Consider the following 23,055-nt stretch of genomic DNA (forward strand, 5'->3'; position numbering starts at 1 on the left):
TACATGAAAAAGTAGTGTAGGGAATGAAACAATACGTGTTACACTGTTCAATCTTTTTTTTTATTGTTACTATTTATTTAAATTACTCAAAAAGCCCCTCAGTGTGCTAAAGGATTAAAACATATATAAATAAAACAGCGGAATACTGGAATTTCCTCAATTATGACTCCCCTTATTTTAGGAATAAAGGCAGTCTAATAGAAAGTGGAAAATAATAAAGCCAGGTTACTAACATTTACATTCTGTTTCCCTTCAGATTGTTGTATACCTATATATTATGTAGTTATACTTACAGTCTATCAGAATTTTTATTTTTATGCTTCGTATCACCCATTTCCAACTAAAAGTTCCAGTATCGACAAAATCCCTGTACTTGTCAAAAAGGTTCAGTCTTGGTGGTAGTCAAAGACATGCACAGTAAAACAAGGAATTACTATTTTGCCCTTTTAAAAATAGCAAAAAAAATTTTTTTAATCTTAAAGATGCAAAGATTATCGTGGAAGACGTGACAAGTAGGAATGGAAACAGCAACGTGTAGCAAGAGTCTTGACAGAGGTGCCTGCAGTTTAACCCAGCGACCCCAGCTTGGAGAGGCTTGTAGTTAGAGTGCAGTATCCCGTGCCGAGTGATACTCTTCAGTTCTGTAAGCAGTTAACTGCTAGCAGGATAGTAGAAACAAGGGATGAGCATTTATTACACTGGCTCAGATTTACCTCTGTGGAGGAGGAAAGAAAGTGCCGCTTATTAAGCACTTCTTCGCGCCAGATACTTCATAAAGTTTATTCCATTTAGTCCTCCCCACAGCCCACGTGGTATTAGAATCTTCATTTCACAGATGAAGAAAATAAGGCACAGAGAAGCACCATGACTTGGCTGGTAACTGGCAGAGTTGGAAACTCAGGCTTGGGTCTGTCTAGCATTGGGCCTTACGCCCCTTCCAGGCACTCACCCCAGGGCACTTAATCAGGTCCTGTTCATCTCCCTTCAGCCCCTTAACAGACCTTGACACAATGTGGTCGGTACACACCTGTGGCCAAACCCAGGTAGTTGCTTATACCTGCATCTTAAAAATTATTGGCCTTTATGCAACTTGAGCAGTTATGTCATCTCTGTCCTTTTCCTCCTGCAGAAACCTTGGGCTGATTCCTCAGAGGTCTTCAGCTTCCCTCAGACAGCCCAGCTGAGATTTTTAACTATCATGCCAGTTGGGACAAGCCACCCATCTGATACCAGAAATCCTGCTGGCAGACTTAGATCAGTTAGTAATTATCACTGAGGCTGTCTAACAGTTAGTCATTTATTCAGCAATGTTTTAATAAGCTTCCACTCAGCCACGTGCTGGACTAGGCATCAAAGATACACAAGTGGAAAATGAGATAACTTTGACCTGCTCATGTTTAATTCCATACACAGTTAACCTTAGGAAACGAGTCCTATGAAGAACTTCTGACAGTAATAACATTAGTTGATATTAAGTAAGTACTTACTATGAGCCCAGTTATAGAAAATGCTTTATACAGATTACCGTATGTAATTGTTGCCACAAGCTACCAGATAAATCTGTTATTAAGAGGGTTTAAGTGTCTTGCCCAAGTCCCACAACTGGCAAATGCTAGGATTTCACTCTTAAAGCCTCTGTGAGGGCTTAATGGTTTGTTGGCTAAGGAGGGACTGACCCTACTCATTATTTTGGTGATTAAAATACTTGTGAGGCTGTGTCGTAAAGGTTTCTGACCACATGATCCAAGATCAGAACCACTTAAGGGAATAGATAACACTTCCTGAGTGTACACCCTGGGCTGGGCACTCCTTGCTCTGAGCACATTACCACAGCCCGTCTTACATTATTATTAGCTTCTGTTAACTCCTGTTCCATAGATGATGAAACCGTCTCCGTTCTAGCCCTGTGTGACAGTGCAGATTCCCACCATCTAACTTTGACTTTTCAAAAGCACTGCTATCATCCCATCTCATCATCATCGTCCTGGTGGCTGATGTTTTTGGAATGCTTACCACGTGCCAGGCATCCACCAGCGCCTTGATTAATGCATGCTAACATTTAATCCTCAACAACCCTGAGTTAGAGGTGAGGTTGTTATCTCCATCTTACAGATGAGGGAGCCGGGGCTCAGAGAAGTTCACCTCCCAGGGTTACCCAGCTAACAAATGGCACGGCTGGGAATCTGGTGCAGGCTGGGACTCCACACACCCGGATGTTAACTCCCCCTCACCTGCAACCCCAGTTCCTCCCCAGCTTGGGGTCCCAGGACACAACCCTGAACTGGGGGTGCCTAAGAGTCAGTGTTTGCGAGAGGCATGTGCCTGTATGAGCCAGCTGGGATTCTCTGATGGCCTGAAACAGGACGTGACCCCTGAGCGGTGATTCATTTATTATAAGGACAGTACAGTACAGGCAGCCCTGCAGTTTTGTGATCAGAACCTCAGTGTGGCCTGTCTTGGGTCAGGTATCCTATACTCTTGGGCAACTGCAAGGTGAACCTACCTCGGGGCGAGTCCCAAAGGCATCCAGGATGGTCTTAGGCCTGCAGCAGTCAGAACAGTGCTCTTCAAGTCGCTGGAGTCCCAAGAGACATTCCAGCTGCTGCACTGTAAGGTATAGATGGAAGATGTGGTCCTCAGTTGCCTGAATGTGATGGTGCCTGGCCTTCAAGTCACTTTCCTGAGCCCAACTCATGTCTAATAGTGTCTGATCTTACTAGCTGAGTTAGGTGTAAGCAGTGTGACCCTCTGAGTTGGGTCTAAATCTTGTGCAAGAGCAGACATAAAAAACAGAGAAGCCCCAGGGGAATGTTAGGACTTCTCCACTCCCGGGAAGTATTCTTCAGGTTAAGTGTGCTAAAGTGAACATTTCCAACCATTTGACTTTATGTGGATCCAGAGCTTTTAGTTAAAAAGTCGCTGTGTGCGCCCTGTCTTCACGTTCTTCTTGCCTTGGATTCGTCTGGCCGTAACAGTCCTCAGTAAGCATTCTGACAAGTTACTAATGGCCTTATCCTATTCCATCGATTTGCTTCTCTTAAGAACCTGCTGTGGGAGATCACAAAGATGATCCAGCGAGTCAGTGGCACTGCTCACGTGTAGTTTACATGGCCTTGGGTAGTATGCTGAAAATAAAAACAGACGTTCTCTTCCACCCTCCCTTCTTCTTTCCTGCCAAACACGTCATTGTGGCCAAGTCAGCTGTTTCTGTGCTTCCTTAAGGCTCTAATCAACAGCAGACATCACATCAGCGGCATTGTTTAGTGGCTAAGAGAATGGACTGTGGCATCTGTCAGATTTGAGTCTGAATCCCAGCCTCGCCATTGACCGTGTGACCTTGAGAAAAATATTTAACTCCTAAAGGGGCTAGTAAGGATTAAATGAGATACCATGCTGTGTGTGGGCCACAGTTCCTAGCAGTTGTTGCTATTAGTGTTACCTCCTCAGATGTTGCTGGCGGTACTGAAACCTATTGACAGTTAGTTGGCCTCTCCTGCTATAAACGTTGGGAATTGTGGGTCTACCTCTCCTGCCCCCGGAGCAGCCCAGAGGAAGATGGGATTCTCCACCTAATTTCTGACTGCCTCTCACTGGTCTATGTTAACCTGTTCCCCACTTTTCACTGGCTTTAGGCCACACTTTTTTGCTGCCAGTTATATCACTTTGTAATCACATAACCTGCTCCCACAGAAAGATCTCTGTAGCCAGCTCTAGCTGGCTTCTCCAGACTTTGCAAACACCACTGATCACTTAGAATCAGGTTGAAGGTCAAGGCCAGCAGTTTCCTGGGAAAACATATGGAATTCAGTGATCATTGGAAAAGTGGATAAACGAACTTTTTTGTCAGAAAATATAGGGCTTTTGTTTGGGACCCCTTAACGCAGGGGTATTCCTCCTTCTTGAAGGGCCCCAGTCACTTTTGCAGGTTGTTCTTGTCAGGTTGACCAGGAAAGGGTCGGGTATGCATTTAGATTAATGAGCTGCAGTCTGCTGGCTTAACCACATATGCGAGACCTGCTCCAGGGGCCATTCATCTCCCCAACTTACTGTTCTAGGAAGAAATCCACTTTGTGTACACCTGCAAGATTTGCTCCCATCCCTAGAAGATTTCACCTACAAATTCATTGCTTCATGTACCTGTTCAAAGACATAATTTTTTTTTTTAATTTACTCTTTAAAGTAATCCAGCACTTTGGGAATCAAATTCAGTTGAGAATCTCTGAATCTGCTGTAACAGTAGTATTGATAGTATCTACTATCTGCTCAGCACAGCACATGATGTTTGCATTTCAAAATGCTAATTCTAACAAATCTATGGCAAACATTTTAGTCCGCCTCAAAGCTTAAGGATAAAAGTGTTTATATCAAACCACTAAACTATTACAAACAAATTTCTGTACCCTTGTATTATTTGCTTGTACTTTTTTTAACTATAAGCATTATAGTATATAATAAAACAAATTATCAAAGAAAGTATATGAATTATAGGTGAAATATTACTTTATTATAATAATCCTGAAAAATTAATTTCAAGAGTATAAGAAACTTTGCTTCTCAAAAACCCTTCCTGAATTTATTAACCCCAGTGTCACATACAGTTCAAATATGGGTTAGCAAAAGAAAGATGACTGCCATTTATTGAGCATTGAGAGCGTGCCCTGCACTCAGTCTTCTGCCTACACCTGCAGGCGTGGTTCACGGTCTTCATTTTTCACTAGTCTGGAAGATCTTAGGAGGTGGAAATTATGTCTTACTCACCTTTGAATTCCCAGTGACTAACACACTGCCTGACATGTAGTTAGTGCTCAGTGAATACTTTCTGAATGAAGTTGCATTTCGTAGATGAAGAAAGTAAGGCTCAGAGAGATTAAATCCCATGCCCAGGGTCACATAGTCTGTAAACAGCTGAACCAGTTTTCAGACCCCAAAGCCAGTTCTCTTTCTACTACATGATAGGCCTTTCCTCCGATGTCAGCTTGTCGTGAGGTCTTTGAAAGGTCTGTGAAGAATAGTTCTTTGGAATGAAACTCCTTACCTTGTTGTTGAGTCAATCATAGGGTCTCAGGGTAAAGACAGCTCTAAGGGTTTCCAGGAGTCGGGAGCAGAGGAGTCGGGGTCATGAAGATGTTACAGGGGGTCCATGAACTTATCTTTGAATCTGAAGACTGATTTTTTAAAGTCATACATTCTTTAAATGCCTGCAGATGCTCTTATGATTAACACTGTAGCAATCATTAAATTCATAGCCACTCCTTTCTCAACACTAAAAATGCTTTCAGTATCACACAGAAGTCCACTAAGGTTTGATTTTTACTCTAAAAGTTTGAGAATCCAACTGAACCGGACCAGGCGGAGCCTCTTTAGATGATTCTTGGTGGGCTGCACGTTTTAGGAGGATGAGATCAAGAGCATAGCCCTCTGAGTCAGCCTGGAATTCAATGCCTCTTCAGCTGCTTATTGTGTGTGGCTTTTAAGGTACTTAATTTTACTCCTCACTTGTTAAATGGGATACTGACAGTACCTGTCTTTCAGTGTTGTGAGAATTAAATGAGATGATGCATTTAAAGCTTTGTAGAGCCTGGACCCCACTAAGTGTCTGGTAGACCTAATAATTAGTCGCATCACCTGGGTGAGCCGAGGTGGGGTGACAGCATCCAGCACCACGGGGCCAGACTGCTATGACTGGAGTCCAGATGACACTGAGTCCCTCACAGTACTGCCGGATTCATAGGTGTGTGTAAGGATTAAACCAGTTCATTGATTATAAGGAATTAGAACACAATGTGGGGCGGAAGTAGCACTAAATAATTGTCAGCTGTTATCATTGCTATTACTATTGTCTTCTTCCCTAATGTGTTAACATCTCAATTTTAATTTGATTTATTGGAATTCCTTTGTATTGCTATTTCCTTACCCCTTGAGGTACTTAATGAAGCCGGTTTGGGGCACCTGTCCTCTCAAAGGAATTTCATTTCTTCCTATTAGAGGTGAACAGCACTCCTGACAGCTCCAGGGCATTGCACTAAAGCAAGAATCTGATGTCTCTCTCCCTGTCCTTGGGCTCTTTAGACCCACAGACATTTTCCAAGGACTATTCTCTGTGCTCTCCAGAGCCCTGAAGATAACATTCAGCTGCGAGGGCTTTAACAGATGCGCTGAAAGCCCGTTCACAACCTGCCTCGAAGTGCGCTTAATAACCTGATTTCTGTGATTGGCCTCCATTGCTTTCTGAGGCTACTCTGGACTCTGCCCAATTGCACGTCTTTATTCCCATTGTCACTACAAGAAGAGACTATTTTCCTTACCCCCAGTGATTAGAAGCAGCACTGTGAATTGTAAAAGAACAAACTTTGGAGCTAATTAGACCTGGGCTTAAACTCCTGTACAAGCTGTAGGACCTTGGATAAGTTACTTAAGTCTTTGGAGCCTCAGTTTTCTCCAATGTAAAATGGGTATAATTTGCTTATTAAGATGTCTTACTCCTTTCTAAGCAGGCACGAGGCCAGGTACTACGGAAGCAGTGGTGAATTAGTGGCCCCTGTCCTCTTGGAGCCTGGGGTAAACAAAGGCTAAGTGCTGTAAAAGAAGTGAGCAGGTGCTGGGATAGAAAATAAGAGGGGCAGCCCCACTGGTGTGGGCAGGGAAGGCGTCTCTGCAGATGGCATTGATCCTGCTGAGGAGCAGTCCCCTCAGAGCGAAGAGGACAGTCCAAAGTGCTGAGGACAGAAAGCGTGTTCGGAGAACCCAAGAGAAGCCAATATGGGTAGAATGGTATCACTTTCCTTACTCGCTTTTAAGAGACATTTGGAGGTTTAATTAAACACTCTTTAAAAGCTATTGCTATCTGGGCTTCCCTGGTGGCACAGTGGTTGAGAGTCCGCCTGCCGATGCAGGGGACGCGGGTTTGTGCCCCGGTCCGGGAAGATCCCACATGCTGCGGAGCGGCTGGGCCCGTGAGCCATGGCCGCTGAGCCTGCACATCCGGAGCCTGTGCTCCGCAACGGGAGAGGCCGCAACAGTGAGAGGCCCGCGTACCGCAAAAAAAAAAAAAAAAAAAAGCTATTGCTATCCAGATGCGAAAAAAAAAAAAGGGAGAGAATTCAAGGATGAACTTAAAAAATACTTTATAGTTGGTATACCAAAAATTCCAATTAAGCAAGAACCATAAAAAATTTCTGTAGAGCATCCTGAACCAGTGTTTTTAATTCCTATTTGAATTTCTCCCTCCTCCATTGGAATAATAATTCTCTATTTTATGCCCCTTCCGTCGGCTTCAGGTGGTGCCTCTGTCCTTCACCTCATCAGTCAGCTCCTCACCCCACTTCCCTGGTGACATGGAGCTCCCTCTCCTCCCCCACTTTTTTTTTAAACAGAAGACCAGAGTTGACTTTCATAAATCAGGTGCAAAATGCAGCCTCAGGTCCTAAGGCACTGGTGTTGAATCTTCTAAATAGTCACAGTGACCAGCAAAAGGAACACAGCTGTTCCACGCAGATAGTGTTATTGGGACATAAAAATAAGCAGCACTATTTCCAAAACGCAGGCGGTCCCTGTGGAATATCTCTGTAGGCGTCTGCCATATTGCAGATAACAGACCTGACGACATTGACGGTTATTAGAGGGCTTCCCAAACTCAAGTTCCATAAAATATAAGTTTAGAAATCTAACCGGTTATGTTTTACAGGTTGTTTATTCTTCTAAACAATATATTCAGCAGCGATTTTTACTCGATTTGAATCCTGGAGAAGGAGCTTCTCCTTTTCACTGTTTGAATCCCAAGATGTGATTTGCAGTCCTGACTGTACATTAGAATCATCTGGCTTCACTCCCAAAGGTTCTGATTTAGTTGGTCGGGTGCTGAAGCCCAAGGATTGCTTCCCAGGTAATTCTGATGCTCAGCTAGAAGGGGAATCCCTGAGCCCCTCCCCCGTTGTTTGCCAGTGGTGTAATTTAAAAGGACAAACAGACAGGAGGGGCGGGTAGTAAGGTGGAAACCTGCAGCCAATTTCAAGGACTTCTGTAAGGTTTGTGAACTGGCGTGGACCTCATTCAGAACTCAGCCAGTTTGAGGTCTGAGTCTCCCTACCTCCCTTTTTATTCTAGTTGAGGGTCCTTTTAATACATGAAGCAATAAAATCAGAGCAGTGGGCAGGTCTAAGCTCCTCTCTAAGCTCCTCTCCATTTCGAGTCCCCAGCGTTTCTGGGCCCTTTAGCCCCCTCTTCCGGTTCCCCTCTGTCTGTCTGGAGTCCCCTCACTTCGCTTGCATGCTCTTTTCATACAGAAGCCAGGGCGCTCTGCTTCCCCTTCCTCCACCCTGCCCATGGCACACAGCCTCAGTTCACCCTCTGTAACCCTCCTGTCACACAGGATCTGGTGTTCTCTCTGAACCTGGGTGACTTTAACGGGTAACTCTCCCAGAGGTGGTTGCATTTTTAACAGGGAATACCGCCTTAATCTAGAGGGATGTTGATGACAGTATAGAATCTTAGGTGTCAGCTATGTGGACGCCATTAGAGGAGATATTTGGGAAATAATAGCTATAAAAATAGTAACTACCATGCATTAAGCACACACCCCATGCTAGTTTCATGTTTTCCCACTTAAGTTTCATAGCAGCCTCACAAGGTAGATGCCGTTACCTCCATTTTAAGGGGAAAAAGTCAAAGTCACACAACCAGCAGGTGCTTGCGCCAGATTTGAACCAAAGAAGTTGAATTCTAGAGCCCGTACCACCTCCCACCTGAAGGGGGAGCACCAGCACTTGTCCAGACATTGCCTGGGTTCATTATCAGCGGAGAAGGCGTTGTCTCCCTTCTCTGTGACAAGAAGAATTGGGACTCAGGAGAGCTCATAGCTTCAGGATGGATGACTGGGCCTAGACTCGAACCCGGGTCTGATTGCCTCCAGAATTATGTTTTTCTCTCCATTCTACCGTGTACCTTAGAGTTTGAGTAGTAAATTGCTTTTGTAAGTTAACAGAACAGTGTATTGCTCCAGACAACCAAGCAGGAGCCTCAGTGTGGCTCCATGAAAGCCGGGTATTTATGACAGTGTCTCGTTCTGGCTTTAAAGACCGAGAATTGCACCCGGCACCCCCCTTTGGCTAGTACTCCAGAATCACAAGGGTGTCACAAGGGTGCTGACGCTGCCTGGGCTTTGAGGAACTGCCAAATAAATCTCTCCTGCCTTCATGTTGAGCAGAGATTGTTGGAACCTCTGGACTTGATTCTTAGATGAAGAAGGGAGGGTGAAATTGAAGGATTAAAGTGGTTACTACAGTTAAATAGGAAATGGGAATTTAAACGTTCTATACTGGGGCTTCCCTGGTGGCGCAGCGCTTGAGGGTCCGCCTGCCGATGCAGGGGACACGGGTTTGTGCCCCGGTCTGGGAGGATCCCACATGCCGCGGAGCGGCTGGGCCCGTGAGCCATGGCCGCTGAGCCTGCGCGTCCAGAGCCTTGTGCTCTGCAACGGGAGAGGCCACAACAGTGAGAGGCCCGCGTACCACACACAAAAAAATTCTATGCTGGCCCAAACGTACCAGCAAACGTACTGGCAAATAGTAGGCACTCAGTAAATGTTTGTGGAAATGACTAAATGATGAATAACTAGCACATTGGTCGGATGAGGTAACATCAGTCCCACTTCTTAATCAGGAGGCCTGATAACCTCTTTTTTTTTTTTCCTGTTTACAGCACTGTTTAATGTTGATTCTAGAGTGGAACATACTCTCAGAAGTCATGACAAGTTCATTACTGCCATAAGAAATTTTCAAGAAAATCTCCACTTGTAAATACATCTTTCTTGCACGTGCACACATGTTCTGCCAACTAGAAATCGGTCCTATGGTTTAAATGGTTGCGAGGTTTGAGGGAATTCCTAGTCATCGTACTCTAGGATGAATTGCTTCAGTTGGGTGATCAGTTCCTTCTCCCCTGAGCTGTCTGAAGGCTCACTAAACGGATGGGGGAGCTCTAATTGTGGCCACAAGATAGTAATTTTGGAATGTGGAACAGGTGGAGAATAAGTGAGACTTCTCAGGCGTATTAAGCGATCTGGAAGGGAAAGGAGGGAACTGGCCATTCCAGGGTAGGAAGAACCAGAAAGGGAAAAAGAAGATGTTTTCACTGACTCTGCAAATGTCCCGAGGGTCTGTCTGGACAGGGGAACAGCGTGATAAATGTGGAGAGCTCTGGGAAGAAATTTGTTCGAATCCAAGCTTTGCTTTTTACTTTGTGTAAAACATTGATCAGTTTATTTTCGCCTTCCTGACCCTTGGTTTTCTCTTGTGTAAAATGGGTACAGTCACTGTACCTAGCCCATAGGGGTATTGCAAGAGTGAAATAATAAAATTTATATACAGTATCGAGTAGTTCAGTTGCTCGGTAAACGGAAACGTCTGTCTTGCCCCAAAGAAACCAAAATGCTTTCCAGAAACCAAAGTTTTAATGTACTAAAGTTTTGGAGATAAGGTCTTTCTGCAGTGCTGGGTGTTCACTGTGTACCTAACTTCTTGTCAGGGGGTTATTGTGGTTGTTCATTGTGTGCCAAACGTATGTGTCCCTCCAGGGCGTGGTAGGTGTCCAAATAAATATTTATTGAAGAAAAAATTGAAATGCCTGTAAGAATCTGAACAGCAGTGTTAACAAGCGTTAGTCTAGGAAGTGCAGAGAGCTTTATTATTTTATTTTTACTTCTATCTACACAGCAGGCTCAGCCTGGCTGGGTCAGGCTTATTTCCCAAGTAATTAATGATGTTCACTTCTTGTTTGTGAAGCAGAGCAGTTCAGCAAGATGGTGGGGAGAAATAACTTCATTTCTGGATACTAATTCCAGTAGCAGCTGTTTTCTGCTCACAGAAATATGCCTGCGCTAACGACTTCACGCTTCCAGCAAAATCACTTCACCGCAGTGCATGCCGAGCTGTCTAAGGAGCAACGTGTGGTGTTTTTTTTTCTTTCGGGAGATGCAGAAACATGCGTCAGAATCGACTCATTCTGTTTGTGCACACATTTCTGATGACTTTCCTAGCTGAACGGCATCCTCTAGTTTGGGTGGCAGAGCATTATGTCACAGGGCTAATACCTTCATCGCTTCTGTGCAGGGAACGTGTCCAGAGCTTCCCTAGTGGAAACATTTTCAAAAACCTGCAAATGGCTTTGCCACATGCTTGTGTAAAAATGAACTCTTCTCTGTATAATGTTAACTGGAGAAAGCAATTTGCAAAACAGTATATACAAATTGAACCAACCCATTTTTTCTAAGAACAGACATTTCACACACACACGTATCTTGTTAAAATCCGGTATTAACAATGACTGTCTCTGGGTGTGAAAGTGGGATTAACAAGTAACGTTCAGTTTTTTCTTTGCACTGTGTCTAGCTCCGAGTGTTTCCTCAGTGAATATGCATTCTTTTAGTGAAAAGTAAAACCTGTATGAGGACAAGCCTCAGAGTTTCAGGGTACAGAGCCAAAACAATCTTCATTTTTGAAAGGTATCAAAATTGTATTTGGGGTAGAGCACTTGTAGCTTTTGAAAGATGCTGCTCAGCGGAGCCTGCAGGGGCCGCGGGCCCCTTCACTCATCGTTCAGATGCAGAGCCTGGGAGAACCGCATACCAGGTCGAGGTTACTTGGGGAATAATTTATTGAAAGTCTCTTTCTTGCCGTATCTTGAGTCCCTGGCCCCCAGTACAATGACCCTGGCTTTAATTCAAGCCCCCATCATTGCTCATCTGTCTTACTCTCTCGGCCTCCTCCACCAGCTGTCCCCCTGGATGCAAGCGCACTGCAGATCTCCTGGGATGGGACAAGAGTCCTTAGCACCACATGCAGCGCCCTCCCTGCTTCTCCTTCCGCATCACCTACTGCCTTGTCCCTTGCATTCCCCCAGGTACCTGCACCTGCCCCTCCTCTAAGCCCTCACTCAGGGATGAGGCTGCCTCTGGAGCCTTATGGAAATCCAGCTCAGGCTCTGGGCCCCGCCAGGCACCAGGCACGTCCTAGGCCCGTGGTCGTGTCTGTTTCCCGTAGCTGCTGGGTGGCACAGACCACCTGTTCTTCATATGTGCTTAGATGTGGTAGAGGCTTCATCAGTATCTTCTCCAATGAATAAGTGAATAGGTGTTTCAAATAGGCTTCTAAAATTTCTCTTTGAGTCAATTTTGAAAGTCAAATGACCTGAGAAGATATTAAAATAGAAGCTAATCTTGGGAACCTTTGCTCTATTTCTAACCCTTATTCTCAGAAGGAGGTGTTCTCGAGGGCTGGGGCTTCAGGCTGGTCCTGGGGGATTTTGTGTGGCTGTCTTTCCCATGGAAGCAGAAAGGAAGGAGGAGTGGGCCTTTGGTCCACTCAACCCTGGATTCCGCTCCAGGCTCTGCTGCTTCCTTTCTAGGAGATTTTAGGAAAGTTGGTTAACCTCTCTGCGCCTCTGCTTCTTCATCTTACTTAGTAAAAGAAACTTAAAATAGTTCCTTCACAGGTCATACATGAGATAGTATATGTAAGGCCTCTGGAATGCATTCGTTCATTTGATAAATATTTGAGTGCCTGCTGCAGAAAAATGTGTGCCCTTAGTGGGAAGCAAGATAAGAAGTAAATAGGAGTGAGAAGACCCAGGAAGAAAACACAGCAGGGTGCAAAGGGGTAGGAAGTCTAGGGAGGGTGGTCAGGCCAGGAACCACTCCTCTGGGGAGGTGCCGACTGGGAGAGTCCTGGAGGGAGCAAGCAGGAGGTGTCCCTGGGAGGCCAGTGCCCCTCACCGCCGGCAGGGAGAACAGCAGGCCAAGCGGCAGGGGCCAAAGTCAGAAGGAGCCTGGAGGTGGTGCTTGGAGGTCCTGGCACAGCCTGGGGTTTTCATTCAGAGTGTGGTAGGAATCACCAACAGTGAAGACTCAATAAATACATGTTTCCTTTCCTTTTTATCCTTTCTTGTACTTAAACAGTATGAAAGCAGTTCCTAAACTGTTCCACAGCGTTGTATCCCAGGGCAAGTCATCTAGTCTCACTATGATTTTAGTCTGCTGAACCGCCGGGACAGATTATATCTTCGTTCATCGGTATACCTATACATTAGTACTAAATGTCGAGAAAGGACTGTGACATTTTGGCAAGTTATACAAACCTGGAGTTTCAGTGATGGCTAGTGATTCCGAGCTTTCTGGTCCCTTGGTCCATGTACTCTGCTTCAGCATCCCGCTCCACTTCCTGGTGTTCCTGGGCTCGGTACTGGCCGCATCGGCTGCTTCACCTGTCGAAAATTGTGTTCTCTGCTCTTCAGAGTCACATGTGGGGTGATAGGTCCTTTGTCTCACTGGCATTTGGGGACAGAATACTATGTACAGGCAAGACATGTCTGTGTCAAGTGAAGTTCATGTTGACGTGGCAGATGTCAGTCCAGCAGACTTGACAAGCTTCCAAGGGAGTGTCACATGTCATTGTCGCTGAAGTTGTGAGTCAATCATGCAGTGACTTAAACTGTACAAAACGCTTGTCATCAGAAGCTTTCTGGTAATGTACTTGGAAGTAGCCCATGCTTTGAAATGAGAGGTGAATGGTGATATTTCATTTTCCAGGATCAGTTGATACTTAACTGAATATTTTTTCCTTTTTTAAAATTTTGTCTCTGTTACTTGGTTGTATATGTTGGTTGTTCAGAAGCAGTGGAGTCACAAACATTCAGGAAGAAAAAAGAAATCATCTGGTTAACCCTCTGTCACATTCACATGTGAATGGTGTCTCAAAAATTCTTAAGGTTTTCTCTACTTAGGTTAAGAAACTTGAAACCTCTTATTATGCATAATCAACTTAAACTTGGGAAGTTCTTCCTCACGTCTGGCTCATATCTTCGACAATTTGAGTTCTGTGCAAATGGAAAACAGCTGCAGACCTTCCCCGATAACAACCCTTCACGACCTTGCAGACCATGATTAAGTCACTCCTCACCCTCTTTCCTCTGACTAAATAATGCCTTTAAACCATCTTCAAAGTTCCCGTTTTCCACTCCTTTAATCATCTGTTGATCTTCCCTAAGCTTTTCTGCATCCTCCTTTAAATGTGGATGCCAAATTGGAACATGGTATTCTACAAAGTCTCACCAATAACCAGGCTCGCTACCTTTCCAGCCTGTCAGATGTCTTTGTCGATCATATGGGAAATCCAGCGATTTTATCAACACCCCAAAAGATGAGGGACTAAACAGTTCGTTTTACAATGGACCCAGCCAAGGTTTGTGGTTGCAGCTGCTGGTTTTGGAGACGGGGGCCTTTAGCAACCCTACGCCAGGTCTATTCTAAGAAAATGTTTCAGGCCCGCAACCTTCTGCCTCCCCATCCTGGGTTTGGCAGTCAGTCTGTAGTGCAGGAATCCCTTCCCGAGCCCTGGTTTCTCTTAGGCAAAACCGTCCTGTACAGGACTTTACTTCTGGTTTCCATGTCTAAGTCACATGTACATGCAAAGAATATGAAATCCCTGGGGGTCTCGCACTTCCTCCCCCACCCCCCAGAGAGCTTGCTTTGGAACAGATAGACTCAGGACAAAACGTGTTGCTTTCTGTGTCTAATCTCCTTGAAACCACAGAGGAGGATCTCAGAAGTTGTCCAGGAAGCACAGGAAGGTAAACGGAAATGAAGTGTCTGGTGCCCATTATTGAGAGTGAGAGGCTCAGCGCGTGTCATTGAAATATTCTTGATCATACGCCACTGATGGGACCTGTCTACCGTCTCCCTCTCTGCTTTCCCTAAAGGCTTAAGTCGGATGTGGGTGGAAGTGTTCCTGGCATGGAGATTTTCGGAATCGTGACTGTCAGCTGGGGTAGGCATGCAGGCCTGACTAAAGAGTGCATTGCTTATTTCCGCAGACTTCTGTTCGAGCAAAGCCCAGCCCAGGCACTCGGGCACTTCACCTTGGTCAGCTCCTTCCGGAAGCTGGCATTCACCATTGGCCAGCCTGTGATCTTGGACACGTGGGCAGGAGGGCCAGAAAGAGTTTTGACCAGAATGATTATGTGGCGAGACTCCTTTTAAGTAAAGCCTACATGAGCATGACTGTTTAGATGCTGCAGGCTCTGTATGAATTATGTGTGTGACCAAGAGAGTTGCTGGAAAGTGATGGAAAATCCTCATCGTCTTAACCTCTCTCCAGATTTTGGGGCTCGTTAAGCAATGTCTCATTGCTAGTAGTTGTCCTTGTACTTTTGGGAGAAGTAATGTAAATGTCGTGTTGTAACCAAAATTTGTGGATGCCTGAGACACTGGGTTTGGGGTGATTGGTTACTGGGGTCATTTTGAGTGAATGGAGGAAGTACGCTCAGCTACATTTCACAGGAAGATGCAGTAGTGAAAAGTGCCAACTCTTCGAGCTTGTGTACGTGTAGGTTCCAGAAAGGCACCTTTCCATGGGTCATGCCCACTCTTCACTGAAAGCAAGATGGATTATCTCGATTCCATTCTGATTAGTCACCAGGATGTTTATACACAGTTAAAAGACATTTAGTAGGCCACCTAACATTTTTTTTTCCCTTCTCTAATGAGATTCAGAATTCCAGTGGGGTGAATTAGACCTTATCAAATTTATCATGACCCTGCACACCTGCCCCACGGGCACCGGGCCTGTGGGGAACAGCTGATGCTGCCCGTAACTTCTCCCTTTCGTCTTGTGTCCAGTCTAACAGGCAACCCGCCAAGTTGAACCTTCTCACCTGTCAGGTGAAACCGAATGCCGAGGACAAGAAGTCTTTTGACCTGATATCACGTGAGTCCGTTTTCTCCCGAGTCAGTTACTGTGCATTCTGCCACCAGCCTATTCCCGTTCTCTGGGTTGGAAACCGCAGCTTTCCCAAGCAGAGCTCCTTGCTGTATGTACTGCACACGCAGCTCTGAGAAGAGCCCTGGGCCTCTCTGCACGGAGCCCACCTGCAGGTGGGAAGGCATAACCGTGTCAGATCTGACTGCAGTGGAGTAGAATCTAGATTTGTGCAGTAAACCAGACCAGTTCTTGGCCACAAGTACACAGCTTTATCCCCCTGGAAGGATTTTTGTAAGCACACTCTCATTTCTCTCCTACATCTGCTGAATCAGTCTTTGGTGTGAGGCCCAGACGTAGGTGTTTTTTAAGAAGTCTCTGGGTGATTCTAATGTGTAGCTGTGGTTGAGATGCGCAGACATAGACTTGACGACACGGGTGTGCCACTGTGTGTGTCCAGCTGATTTTCCCAGCTGCAGAATCAAGCCCTGAAAGGAAAAAACATCTCCCTGCTTCCAAGCAGAACTGCCTTCTGACTTCACGAGTCAATGACACCGTGCTCTGTCACTGTCTTATTCCACGGGTCAGAGTGTGTTTTTCTCTTGTGATGAGGTTGCGCAGTGACCCACCCACCCCCCAACTGATGGCCTGTATTGTCACAGTCTTCAGAGTGAGGGGAGACTGTTTTCCTCCAGTCTGGCTCCCTGTGCTTTCACTGGTCCCATGGGTGTTCACGGTAGCTGAGGAGACATCTCTTTGTAAAGCAAGAGGATGGCAGTGCCGATGAAGTGACTCACAAATATTCTGAAATCCTCCAGCACTGACCTTCAGTGTTCATTCTTCTCTGTAGAGCCCCACAGGACAGGCCAACCCGCAGCCTATGATCTATGTGTGTAGAGCACAGAAATACTCTCCTGTCCCTTGAAATCCTTCTGATGTAGTCCTGAGAATGGAACAAACAGTCCCAGCCCAAAAGATGGACTCAGTTGTGAGACTCTGGGTGGAGTCTAAGCTGGATTCTACAGCACTTACTGAAGTTCAGATTCACCATGATTTTTATGACCGTGAGACTTCTTGGGTTACTGATGAGAAAGAAATACGAAAAGTTGGAATTATACTGTGACTTCAAAAGTTAAGAACCCCTCGATTTGAGAATCCATAGGTTATTAATAATAATTATTGAATGTCTAATATGTGCCAGGTGCTTTATAAACATGGGCAAACCTCTCAAAAGCCCTGTCAGTTTCCCGTTTCACAGAAGAAAAACCTGAGACTCAGAGAGGTTCAGCAACTCACACAAGGTCTCACAGTGGTGAGCAGGGATTCAGCCGAGACGCTTGGGCTCTAGCACCTGTGGCGTGTTCCTCTCTCTCAGGGAGATGGGGAGGGGGGCCTGCCCTGGAGCCAGTCACGTAGTGAGTGACGGGCTCGTAAGTAAAGGTGGTAAGTCAGTGGTAGTTCGACCTCAGTATGTAGAAACATTCTAGCAGATCCCACATTTTAAGGAAGAGCTTCCCTCATATACACCTGCCCAAAGTAACCAAGCTAAGCTGCCCTCTCCTTACCTGAGTCGCAGCTTGAGGATGATCCTCCAGCAAGGCTTGAGCCCTTCTTCCCTGCAGCCTGATTCAACCAGAGGGGAGCCTGGGGCACGATGTGCCTGCTTGTCAGGGCTGCCCTGTGAGTTACTTATCATTTCTGGAAAGGAGTTTTTTAAAAAGGAAAGCCAGTGAGAGGCAAACTGAAAAGGAAAAGTAGAATACTGAGTTCGCAGGTAGCACTCTCCGATTTGTCACCGAGATCCACTTGACCAGGTAGGGACCCGTCCCCCTTCCCACTTGTTTTTCAAAAGAAGTGCTAGGCATTCACGTGGTGTTCACAGTTATTTTGTTGTATTCTTGTTGCCCTTCAGAAGAATTATATTGACAAAGTGAATCGTGTAACTGCTAAAACAAAATGTTGCAAAAATAAAATTATATTAAAGTCCTGCTTTTAATGTGTTCCCCACCCCCCAGGAACTTTCAAAATTTGCATTAATACCTAAGATATTCTGCTTTCTAAGGTTTTGCTTTTTTCTCTTTTTTTGTATTTTAGATAATAGGACGTATCACTTTCAGGCAGAAGATGAGCAGGATTATGTAGCGTAAGTAGTTCTGAAATAACGGCACGATGCCTTACATTGAAAAAGCATCTCCGTCCTGTACAGTATACCTTTAAGTTTTCTTTTTTTTTTTTTACTGAGAATCTTGGTGGTTATTTCTCGCCTCTGGGCCTTCACATGCGTCTCTCCTCTCTGTCTAGGGTGCTCAGTAAACTCAGGTGCCCCCTGCAAGGTTCTGCTCAAGCCACACCGCCCTGGGGGTTTTGCTCCCTCCCTCCTGCCCCGCACCCACTTCACACCCCTCTGGATCCCCTGGCTCAGCCCAAGCCCTCTGGAGACCTAGAGCTTCTTTTTTTATATCTTTTTTTTTTTTCTTTTTTTTTGCGGTACGCGGGCCTCTCGCTGCTGTGGCCTCTCGCGTTGCAGAGCACAGGCTCCGGACGCGCAGGCTCAGCAGCCATGGCTCACGGGCCCAGCCGCTCCGTGGCATGTGGGATCCTCCCAGACCAGGGCACGAACTCGTGTCCCCTGCATCGGCAGGGGGACTCTCAACCACTGCGCCACCAGGGAAGCCCACCTAGAGCTTCTTGAGGACAAGGACTGTGCCTTCTTCATTTCCAATCCCATCATCTGCACTTGGGAGGGGTTTATTCAGTGTTCCAGTAATTCATACCTTTTGCCTTCTCTCTGGGTGCTGTTGGTAGTGATGGGGGGGAGGACTTGGTTTTCATGAAGACGTCCTGGCATCCTGCACGGAAAGATGTTTATTTTCCTCCAAGTTACAGGGAGGAATTTTCACTGCCTCATTGAGTTGTTTTCTCATGTGAAAGTGTCCAGTGAATTGAACAGAGAAATCCTTTCTCATCTCACTGTGGAAGGAGGCAGGTACAACAGAAGAGCAGCTGCGTGTTTAAAGGCAGGCAGACTTGACTCTAGTCCAGAATCTGCCCGGTAGTGACTTTGTGACCTTGAAAAGATCGTCCCACCTCGGCCTTCTTGTCAGTAAGATGGGTTCTAGCCCTCGCTTGCAGGATTTTGAGACTTGAGGTCAAATGTGTAAAGCTTCTCATACAGTGCCCGTTGTTTTTGTTTTTACTCCTGTAAACTCAAAGTGACTTTTAAAGTATTAAAACACCGTTATGCACTATTTTGTTTCTTAATACTTTTTTTGTATGCCTGTTACTTTAAAATAATTTTAAAGTTTTTTGAAGAATTGTCAGAAATAGTTGCTTTAATTCTTGACCCTTTTGAAATGTAGCCATTTCACCAAATTTGAATTATTCCTCCAGAAAATGAATTGTCCTTTAAATATGTATTTTCAGATTATCATGGCAAACGTTTTTAATTTCTTTGTCAGGAGTTTTCAAATAAAGAGGCAAATGTGGCATAAGAGAAGGAACCCTGAAAAAAGGGTGTTAACAGAACTGTTTCCTTTTCCGAGTCTGACACCAGTCCCACTCTAGGGCCTTGGGCAAGTCACTGAATCTCTCTAGGCTTCTGTTTCTTTAAAGCATTTTAAACCCTAACTCAGAGGCTTGTTGGAGGATTATATTTCAGAAATTATAAGTATGTGACACATAGTAGATACTGGTAATATCAGATATTTTGATCCTGAGATCAAAATCTCAGGATGCCGAAGGAAAGCAAAATAGAGGCTTCTGCAGTCAAGTGAAGACTCCAGCATCATCAGTGCTGCTGCTGTTAAGTGCACAGTGATCTGCCCTGTGGAACCCAGATTCTTGACTTGTTTTTAAGAGAACAATTTCTAGTTTATAACTTGAGACTAATGATAGAAGAAAATATTATTTAACTTAAAAGGTATTAAATGCCCACCCCATCCCCTCCATTCCTGAACAGTTGTTGGGTTTTCTGCTTCATAGCAGAAAAGCTAAGCTGTGCGATCTTTTTCCTCACAACAGTGAGGGTGAGCGCCACCTAGAGTCAAAGGTATGACTTGCAGTTCACCTATTCCAGGTATTAATACTCTGCTTTGGTTTTTAATCCTCATTGCTGTCTCTGTTACTTATTCAAATGAAATGAAAAACATTTCTAAACCACTGTTTGTTCTCATTTTTTTGTTGATTTTCTTCTAAAAAAGTTAATTTGGCTTTGGTTCCTCATTCCTGAAAGTAATACAACTCATTATAGATTCAAACAATTACAGAAAAATAGAGTCAAGCGTTCCATCTGTTTTTTCCTACAAAAAATCACTCAGAGACAACCGGTATTTTGGTGAGTTTCTTTCTATCCCTTTTTTCCCCAAACAAAATATATAATTCACAAATACATTTAAATTTGAGATTATGTCATATGACAGTTTTTTTCCTTTTTATTTCACAAAACATTATATTGTGATCATTTCCCCAAAGTCATCCAAAAATGAGTTGGAAACTTAAATTTCAATACCTGGTTAACTAGTCCACTTTGTGGTTATTTCAGGCTTTGCTAATCAACCCCTGTTATTGGGTATTTAGGTTGTTTTACGCATAGATTAGTAGCAAAGGGTTATTTTGTTGGGTACATATTGTGGTCATGCTGTACATATATTTTAATAGCCTGCACTTTTCATTTCATAAAATAAACATCATGTGTTTCCATTGTTAATGTACCTTTTTCATAAGCATGAATCTTCATGGAAAATGAAATACCCCTTCACTTTCACTTTTAAGTGCCCCCGCTGACATGGACTCCCAGGAAACAATGCCTTTTGCTAAACTCCCTTTCCTGCCTCCTATTCCTTTCTCACCTGTTCTTTCTCATCCTTGCACTAGGCTGGTCCCACTCTGAGTCCTCTTCGTTCTGACGTTCCCTTTATATTCTGTCTCCGTGGAAACGCAGGCGCCTATGTGTTCACGCAAGCCCTTGGTCATTGATACCCTCTCATCTGTTCCTCTCATCTCGCTAGCTCTCTCCTGTGTGTTGTTTTCCATTCTTTGTATTGCTATGGGGAGGTCTCTTTTGCCAGTTCTGCATGAAAACAGATTCTTTTGCAGGGGAAGGAGAATGCAATGGCCAACCAGGCTCTTATGTCTCCTCCTCCTGTTTCTGACAACAGGTGGATATCAGTGCTGACGAACAGCAAAGAAGAGGCCCTCACCATGGCCTTCCGTGGAGAGCAGAGCACGGGGGAGAACAGCCTGGAGGACCTGACGAAAGCCATCATTGAGGACGTCCAGCGGCTCCCAGGCAATGATGTCTGCTGCGACTGCGGCTCGTCAGGTATTTGCCCCCAGACTTGAGCCGCTTGTTAAACATCCCTTCTCTTCCTGTAGAATATAAATAAGCAGGTTATTAAAATGCCTTAATCTCCTTGTGGACACAGACACATGTATGCCCTAGAGGTGGGTGAATTGTCCCACCTCTGAGTGCTTTCACCCCTGCCGTTTGCTCTATCTGGGAAGCTCTCACCTGCTCTCCCTAAATGGCACCTGCCAAAATGCCACCTTTCCCGTAAGGTCCAGTTAAATGGACAGTAAGGGGAGAGCACTGGACACGGAGTCCATCATCTGGTTTGGAATCACCCGCCCGCTTCTCAGAGCCTGGACGACCTCATACTAAGTCCCTTTCCTATTCTGATCTTCAGTTTCCTCATCCTGAAGGTGGGGTAACAAACCTCAGCTGTTATGAGGGCGTAGTGAAATGGCGTATATGACATTGGCTGGCACGCGGTACCTTCCGTTCAGTAAAACCTCCCCAGCCTCTGTATCACACTGGTGTCCCCTTGCTCCAAATTTCTGTTCTCAAATGGCATCTGTGTTACTTAGGTATTGACAGTAGCTAACATTGATCGAATGCTTACGTTATAATAAGGATTGTGATATTTGTTTTGCTGGTCTTTACGTACTGAATCCTCACAGACTCTCTCTGAGCAAGATAACTAAAATTATCCCCATTTCACAGACGAGAAAACTGGGGGAATCAGAGAAGTTGATTGACTTGCCTGAGGTCACACATCTAGTAGTGGTCAGAATGTCGTGCAAACCTATCCTTAAGCATTATGATCTCCTTTTTAATTGTTTTACTAGTGCAGATGGGCTCCTGTGTACAACAGGCCATAAGCACCTCAGAGGCAAGTCTCACATCTTCTGCTTTTGTGTACGTGTGTGATAGTGACTGACACAGTGTCAGGGAATGGCAGAGGAGGCTCTGCTCTGGGGCCCTTGGGGGTTGTAGAAAAAGCTATCTTATTACCAAGAGGTGCTTGTGCAGAAGCCATAACCAGGATGACAGGTTAAGTTGGGTTGTAGCGTGGAGGTTAACGATGGCTGTAGAACCCAGTCCCTTGTGAGCTGTACTTAGAAGGCCTTTAATCTATCACTGTCAGGATGTTTCCTCGGCCTCCTGGGCAAAGTCTTTCTCACATTTTCACAAAAATAAAGCACTGAATTTTATTTTCAATTCAGTATTGAAGGGATAGTTTTAAAATTTGTCTTAAAATTTGCTCTCTAACAAGCTATTAGTTTTTATAACAGCCCCTAGGCTAAACTGCAAGCATCCATTTCTTCCATTTGAATTTTTCCCTTATAGTTTTTAACAAATTTTACTACTGTTTTAGCTTCCTCTGTAGTTGGCACACTAAAAATTAGATATCTTGTCTTCAAAATCCTTTCCACAGAACCCACCTGGCTTTCAACCAACTTGGGGATTTTGACCTGCATAGAATGTTCCGGCATCCATAGAGAAATGGGGGTTCATATTTCCCGCATTCAGTCTTTGGAACTAGACAAATTAGGAACTTCTGAACTCTTGGTAAGTAGTGACCTGTCATGAATATATTTAGTATATTGCTTTGGGGGTTTTTGTTTCTGCTGAGTACAAAGAATTCTAGTTCCTGAATTTAGTGAATTTAAATAGGTATTTAAAATGTAAATTTTGTGGTATGTAACATTGACTGTTTCTACTTCCTGATTGAAGAACTGGCGAATCATACATTTCTATAATTAGCTCCACTGAATGGCTCTTTTCTTCTAGGATAGGCTTTTTCAAAGCTGCTTTTCTTCTTTTGGAATAGTTTTTATATGATTCACTGTCATAGCAGTAAAGGGAGTTAGATGTTGAACTCGCATGTTCACTTTATCTAGTGGCTTATGTTATTAAAGATAATGACCAAAGAGTTTTCCTCTATTTTTACTGTTTGTAAGTTTGTAAAAGTACACATGAATTGAGAGTGGCCTGTTAGCTACTGTCATAAACCAACCACTCCTTAAC

The 23,055-nt window shown here is 44.6% G+C and overlaps 1 protein-coding gene across 1 annotated transcript in view; it reads left to right on the forward strand.

Moving 5' to 3' along the window:
• The window catches only part of ASAP1 (ArfGAP with SH3 domain, ankyrin repeat and PH domain 1), a gene marked incomplete at its 5' end in the record, with an annotated part of 273,288 nt that overhangs the window by 203,344 nt on the left and 46,889 nt on the right, over positions 1-23,055 (forward strand). Inside the window, 4 exons of the mRNA XM_082675313.1 lie at positions 15,668-15,755; positions 17,841-17,889; positions 20,903-21,066; positions 22,463-22,596. Of these exons, the coding sequence (XP_082531439.1) occupies positions 15,668-15,755; positions 17,841-17,889; positions 20,903-21,066; positions 22,463-22,596 (435 nt within the window). The remainder of the gene's footprint in view (positions 1-15,667; positions 15,756-17,840; positions 17,890-20,902; positions 21,067-22,462; positions 22,597-23,055) is intronic.

This window comes from Grampus griseus (assembly GCF_964374135.1).
Source record: "Grampus griseus genome assembly, chromosome: 17".
Taxonomy (NCBI): Eukaryota; Metazoa; Chordata; class Mammalia; order Artiodactyla; family Delphinidae; genus Grampus; species Grampus griseus.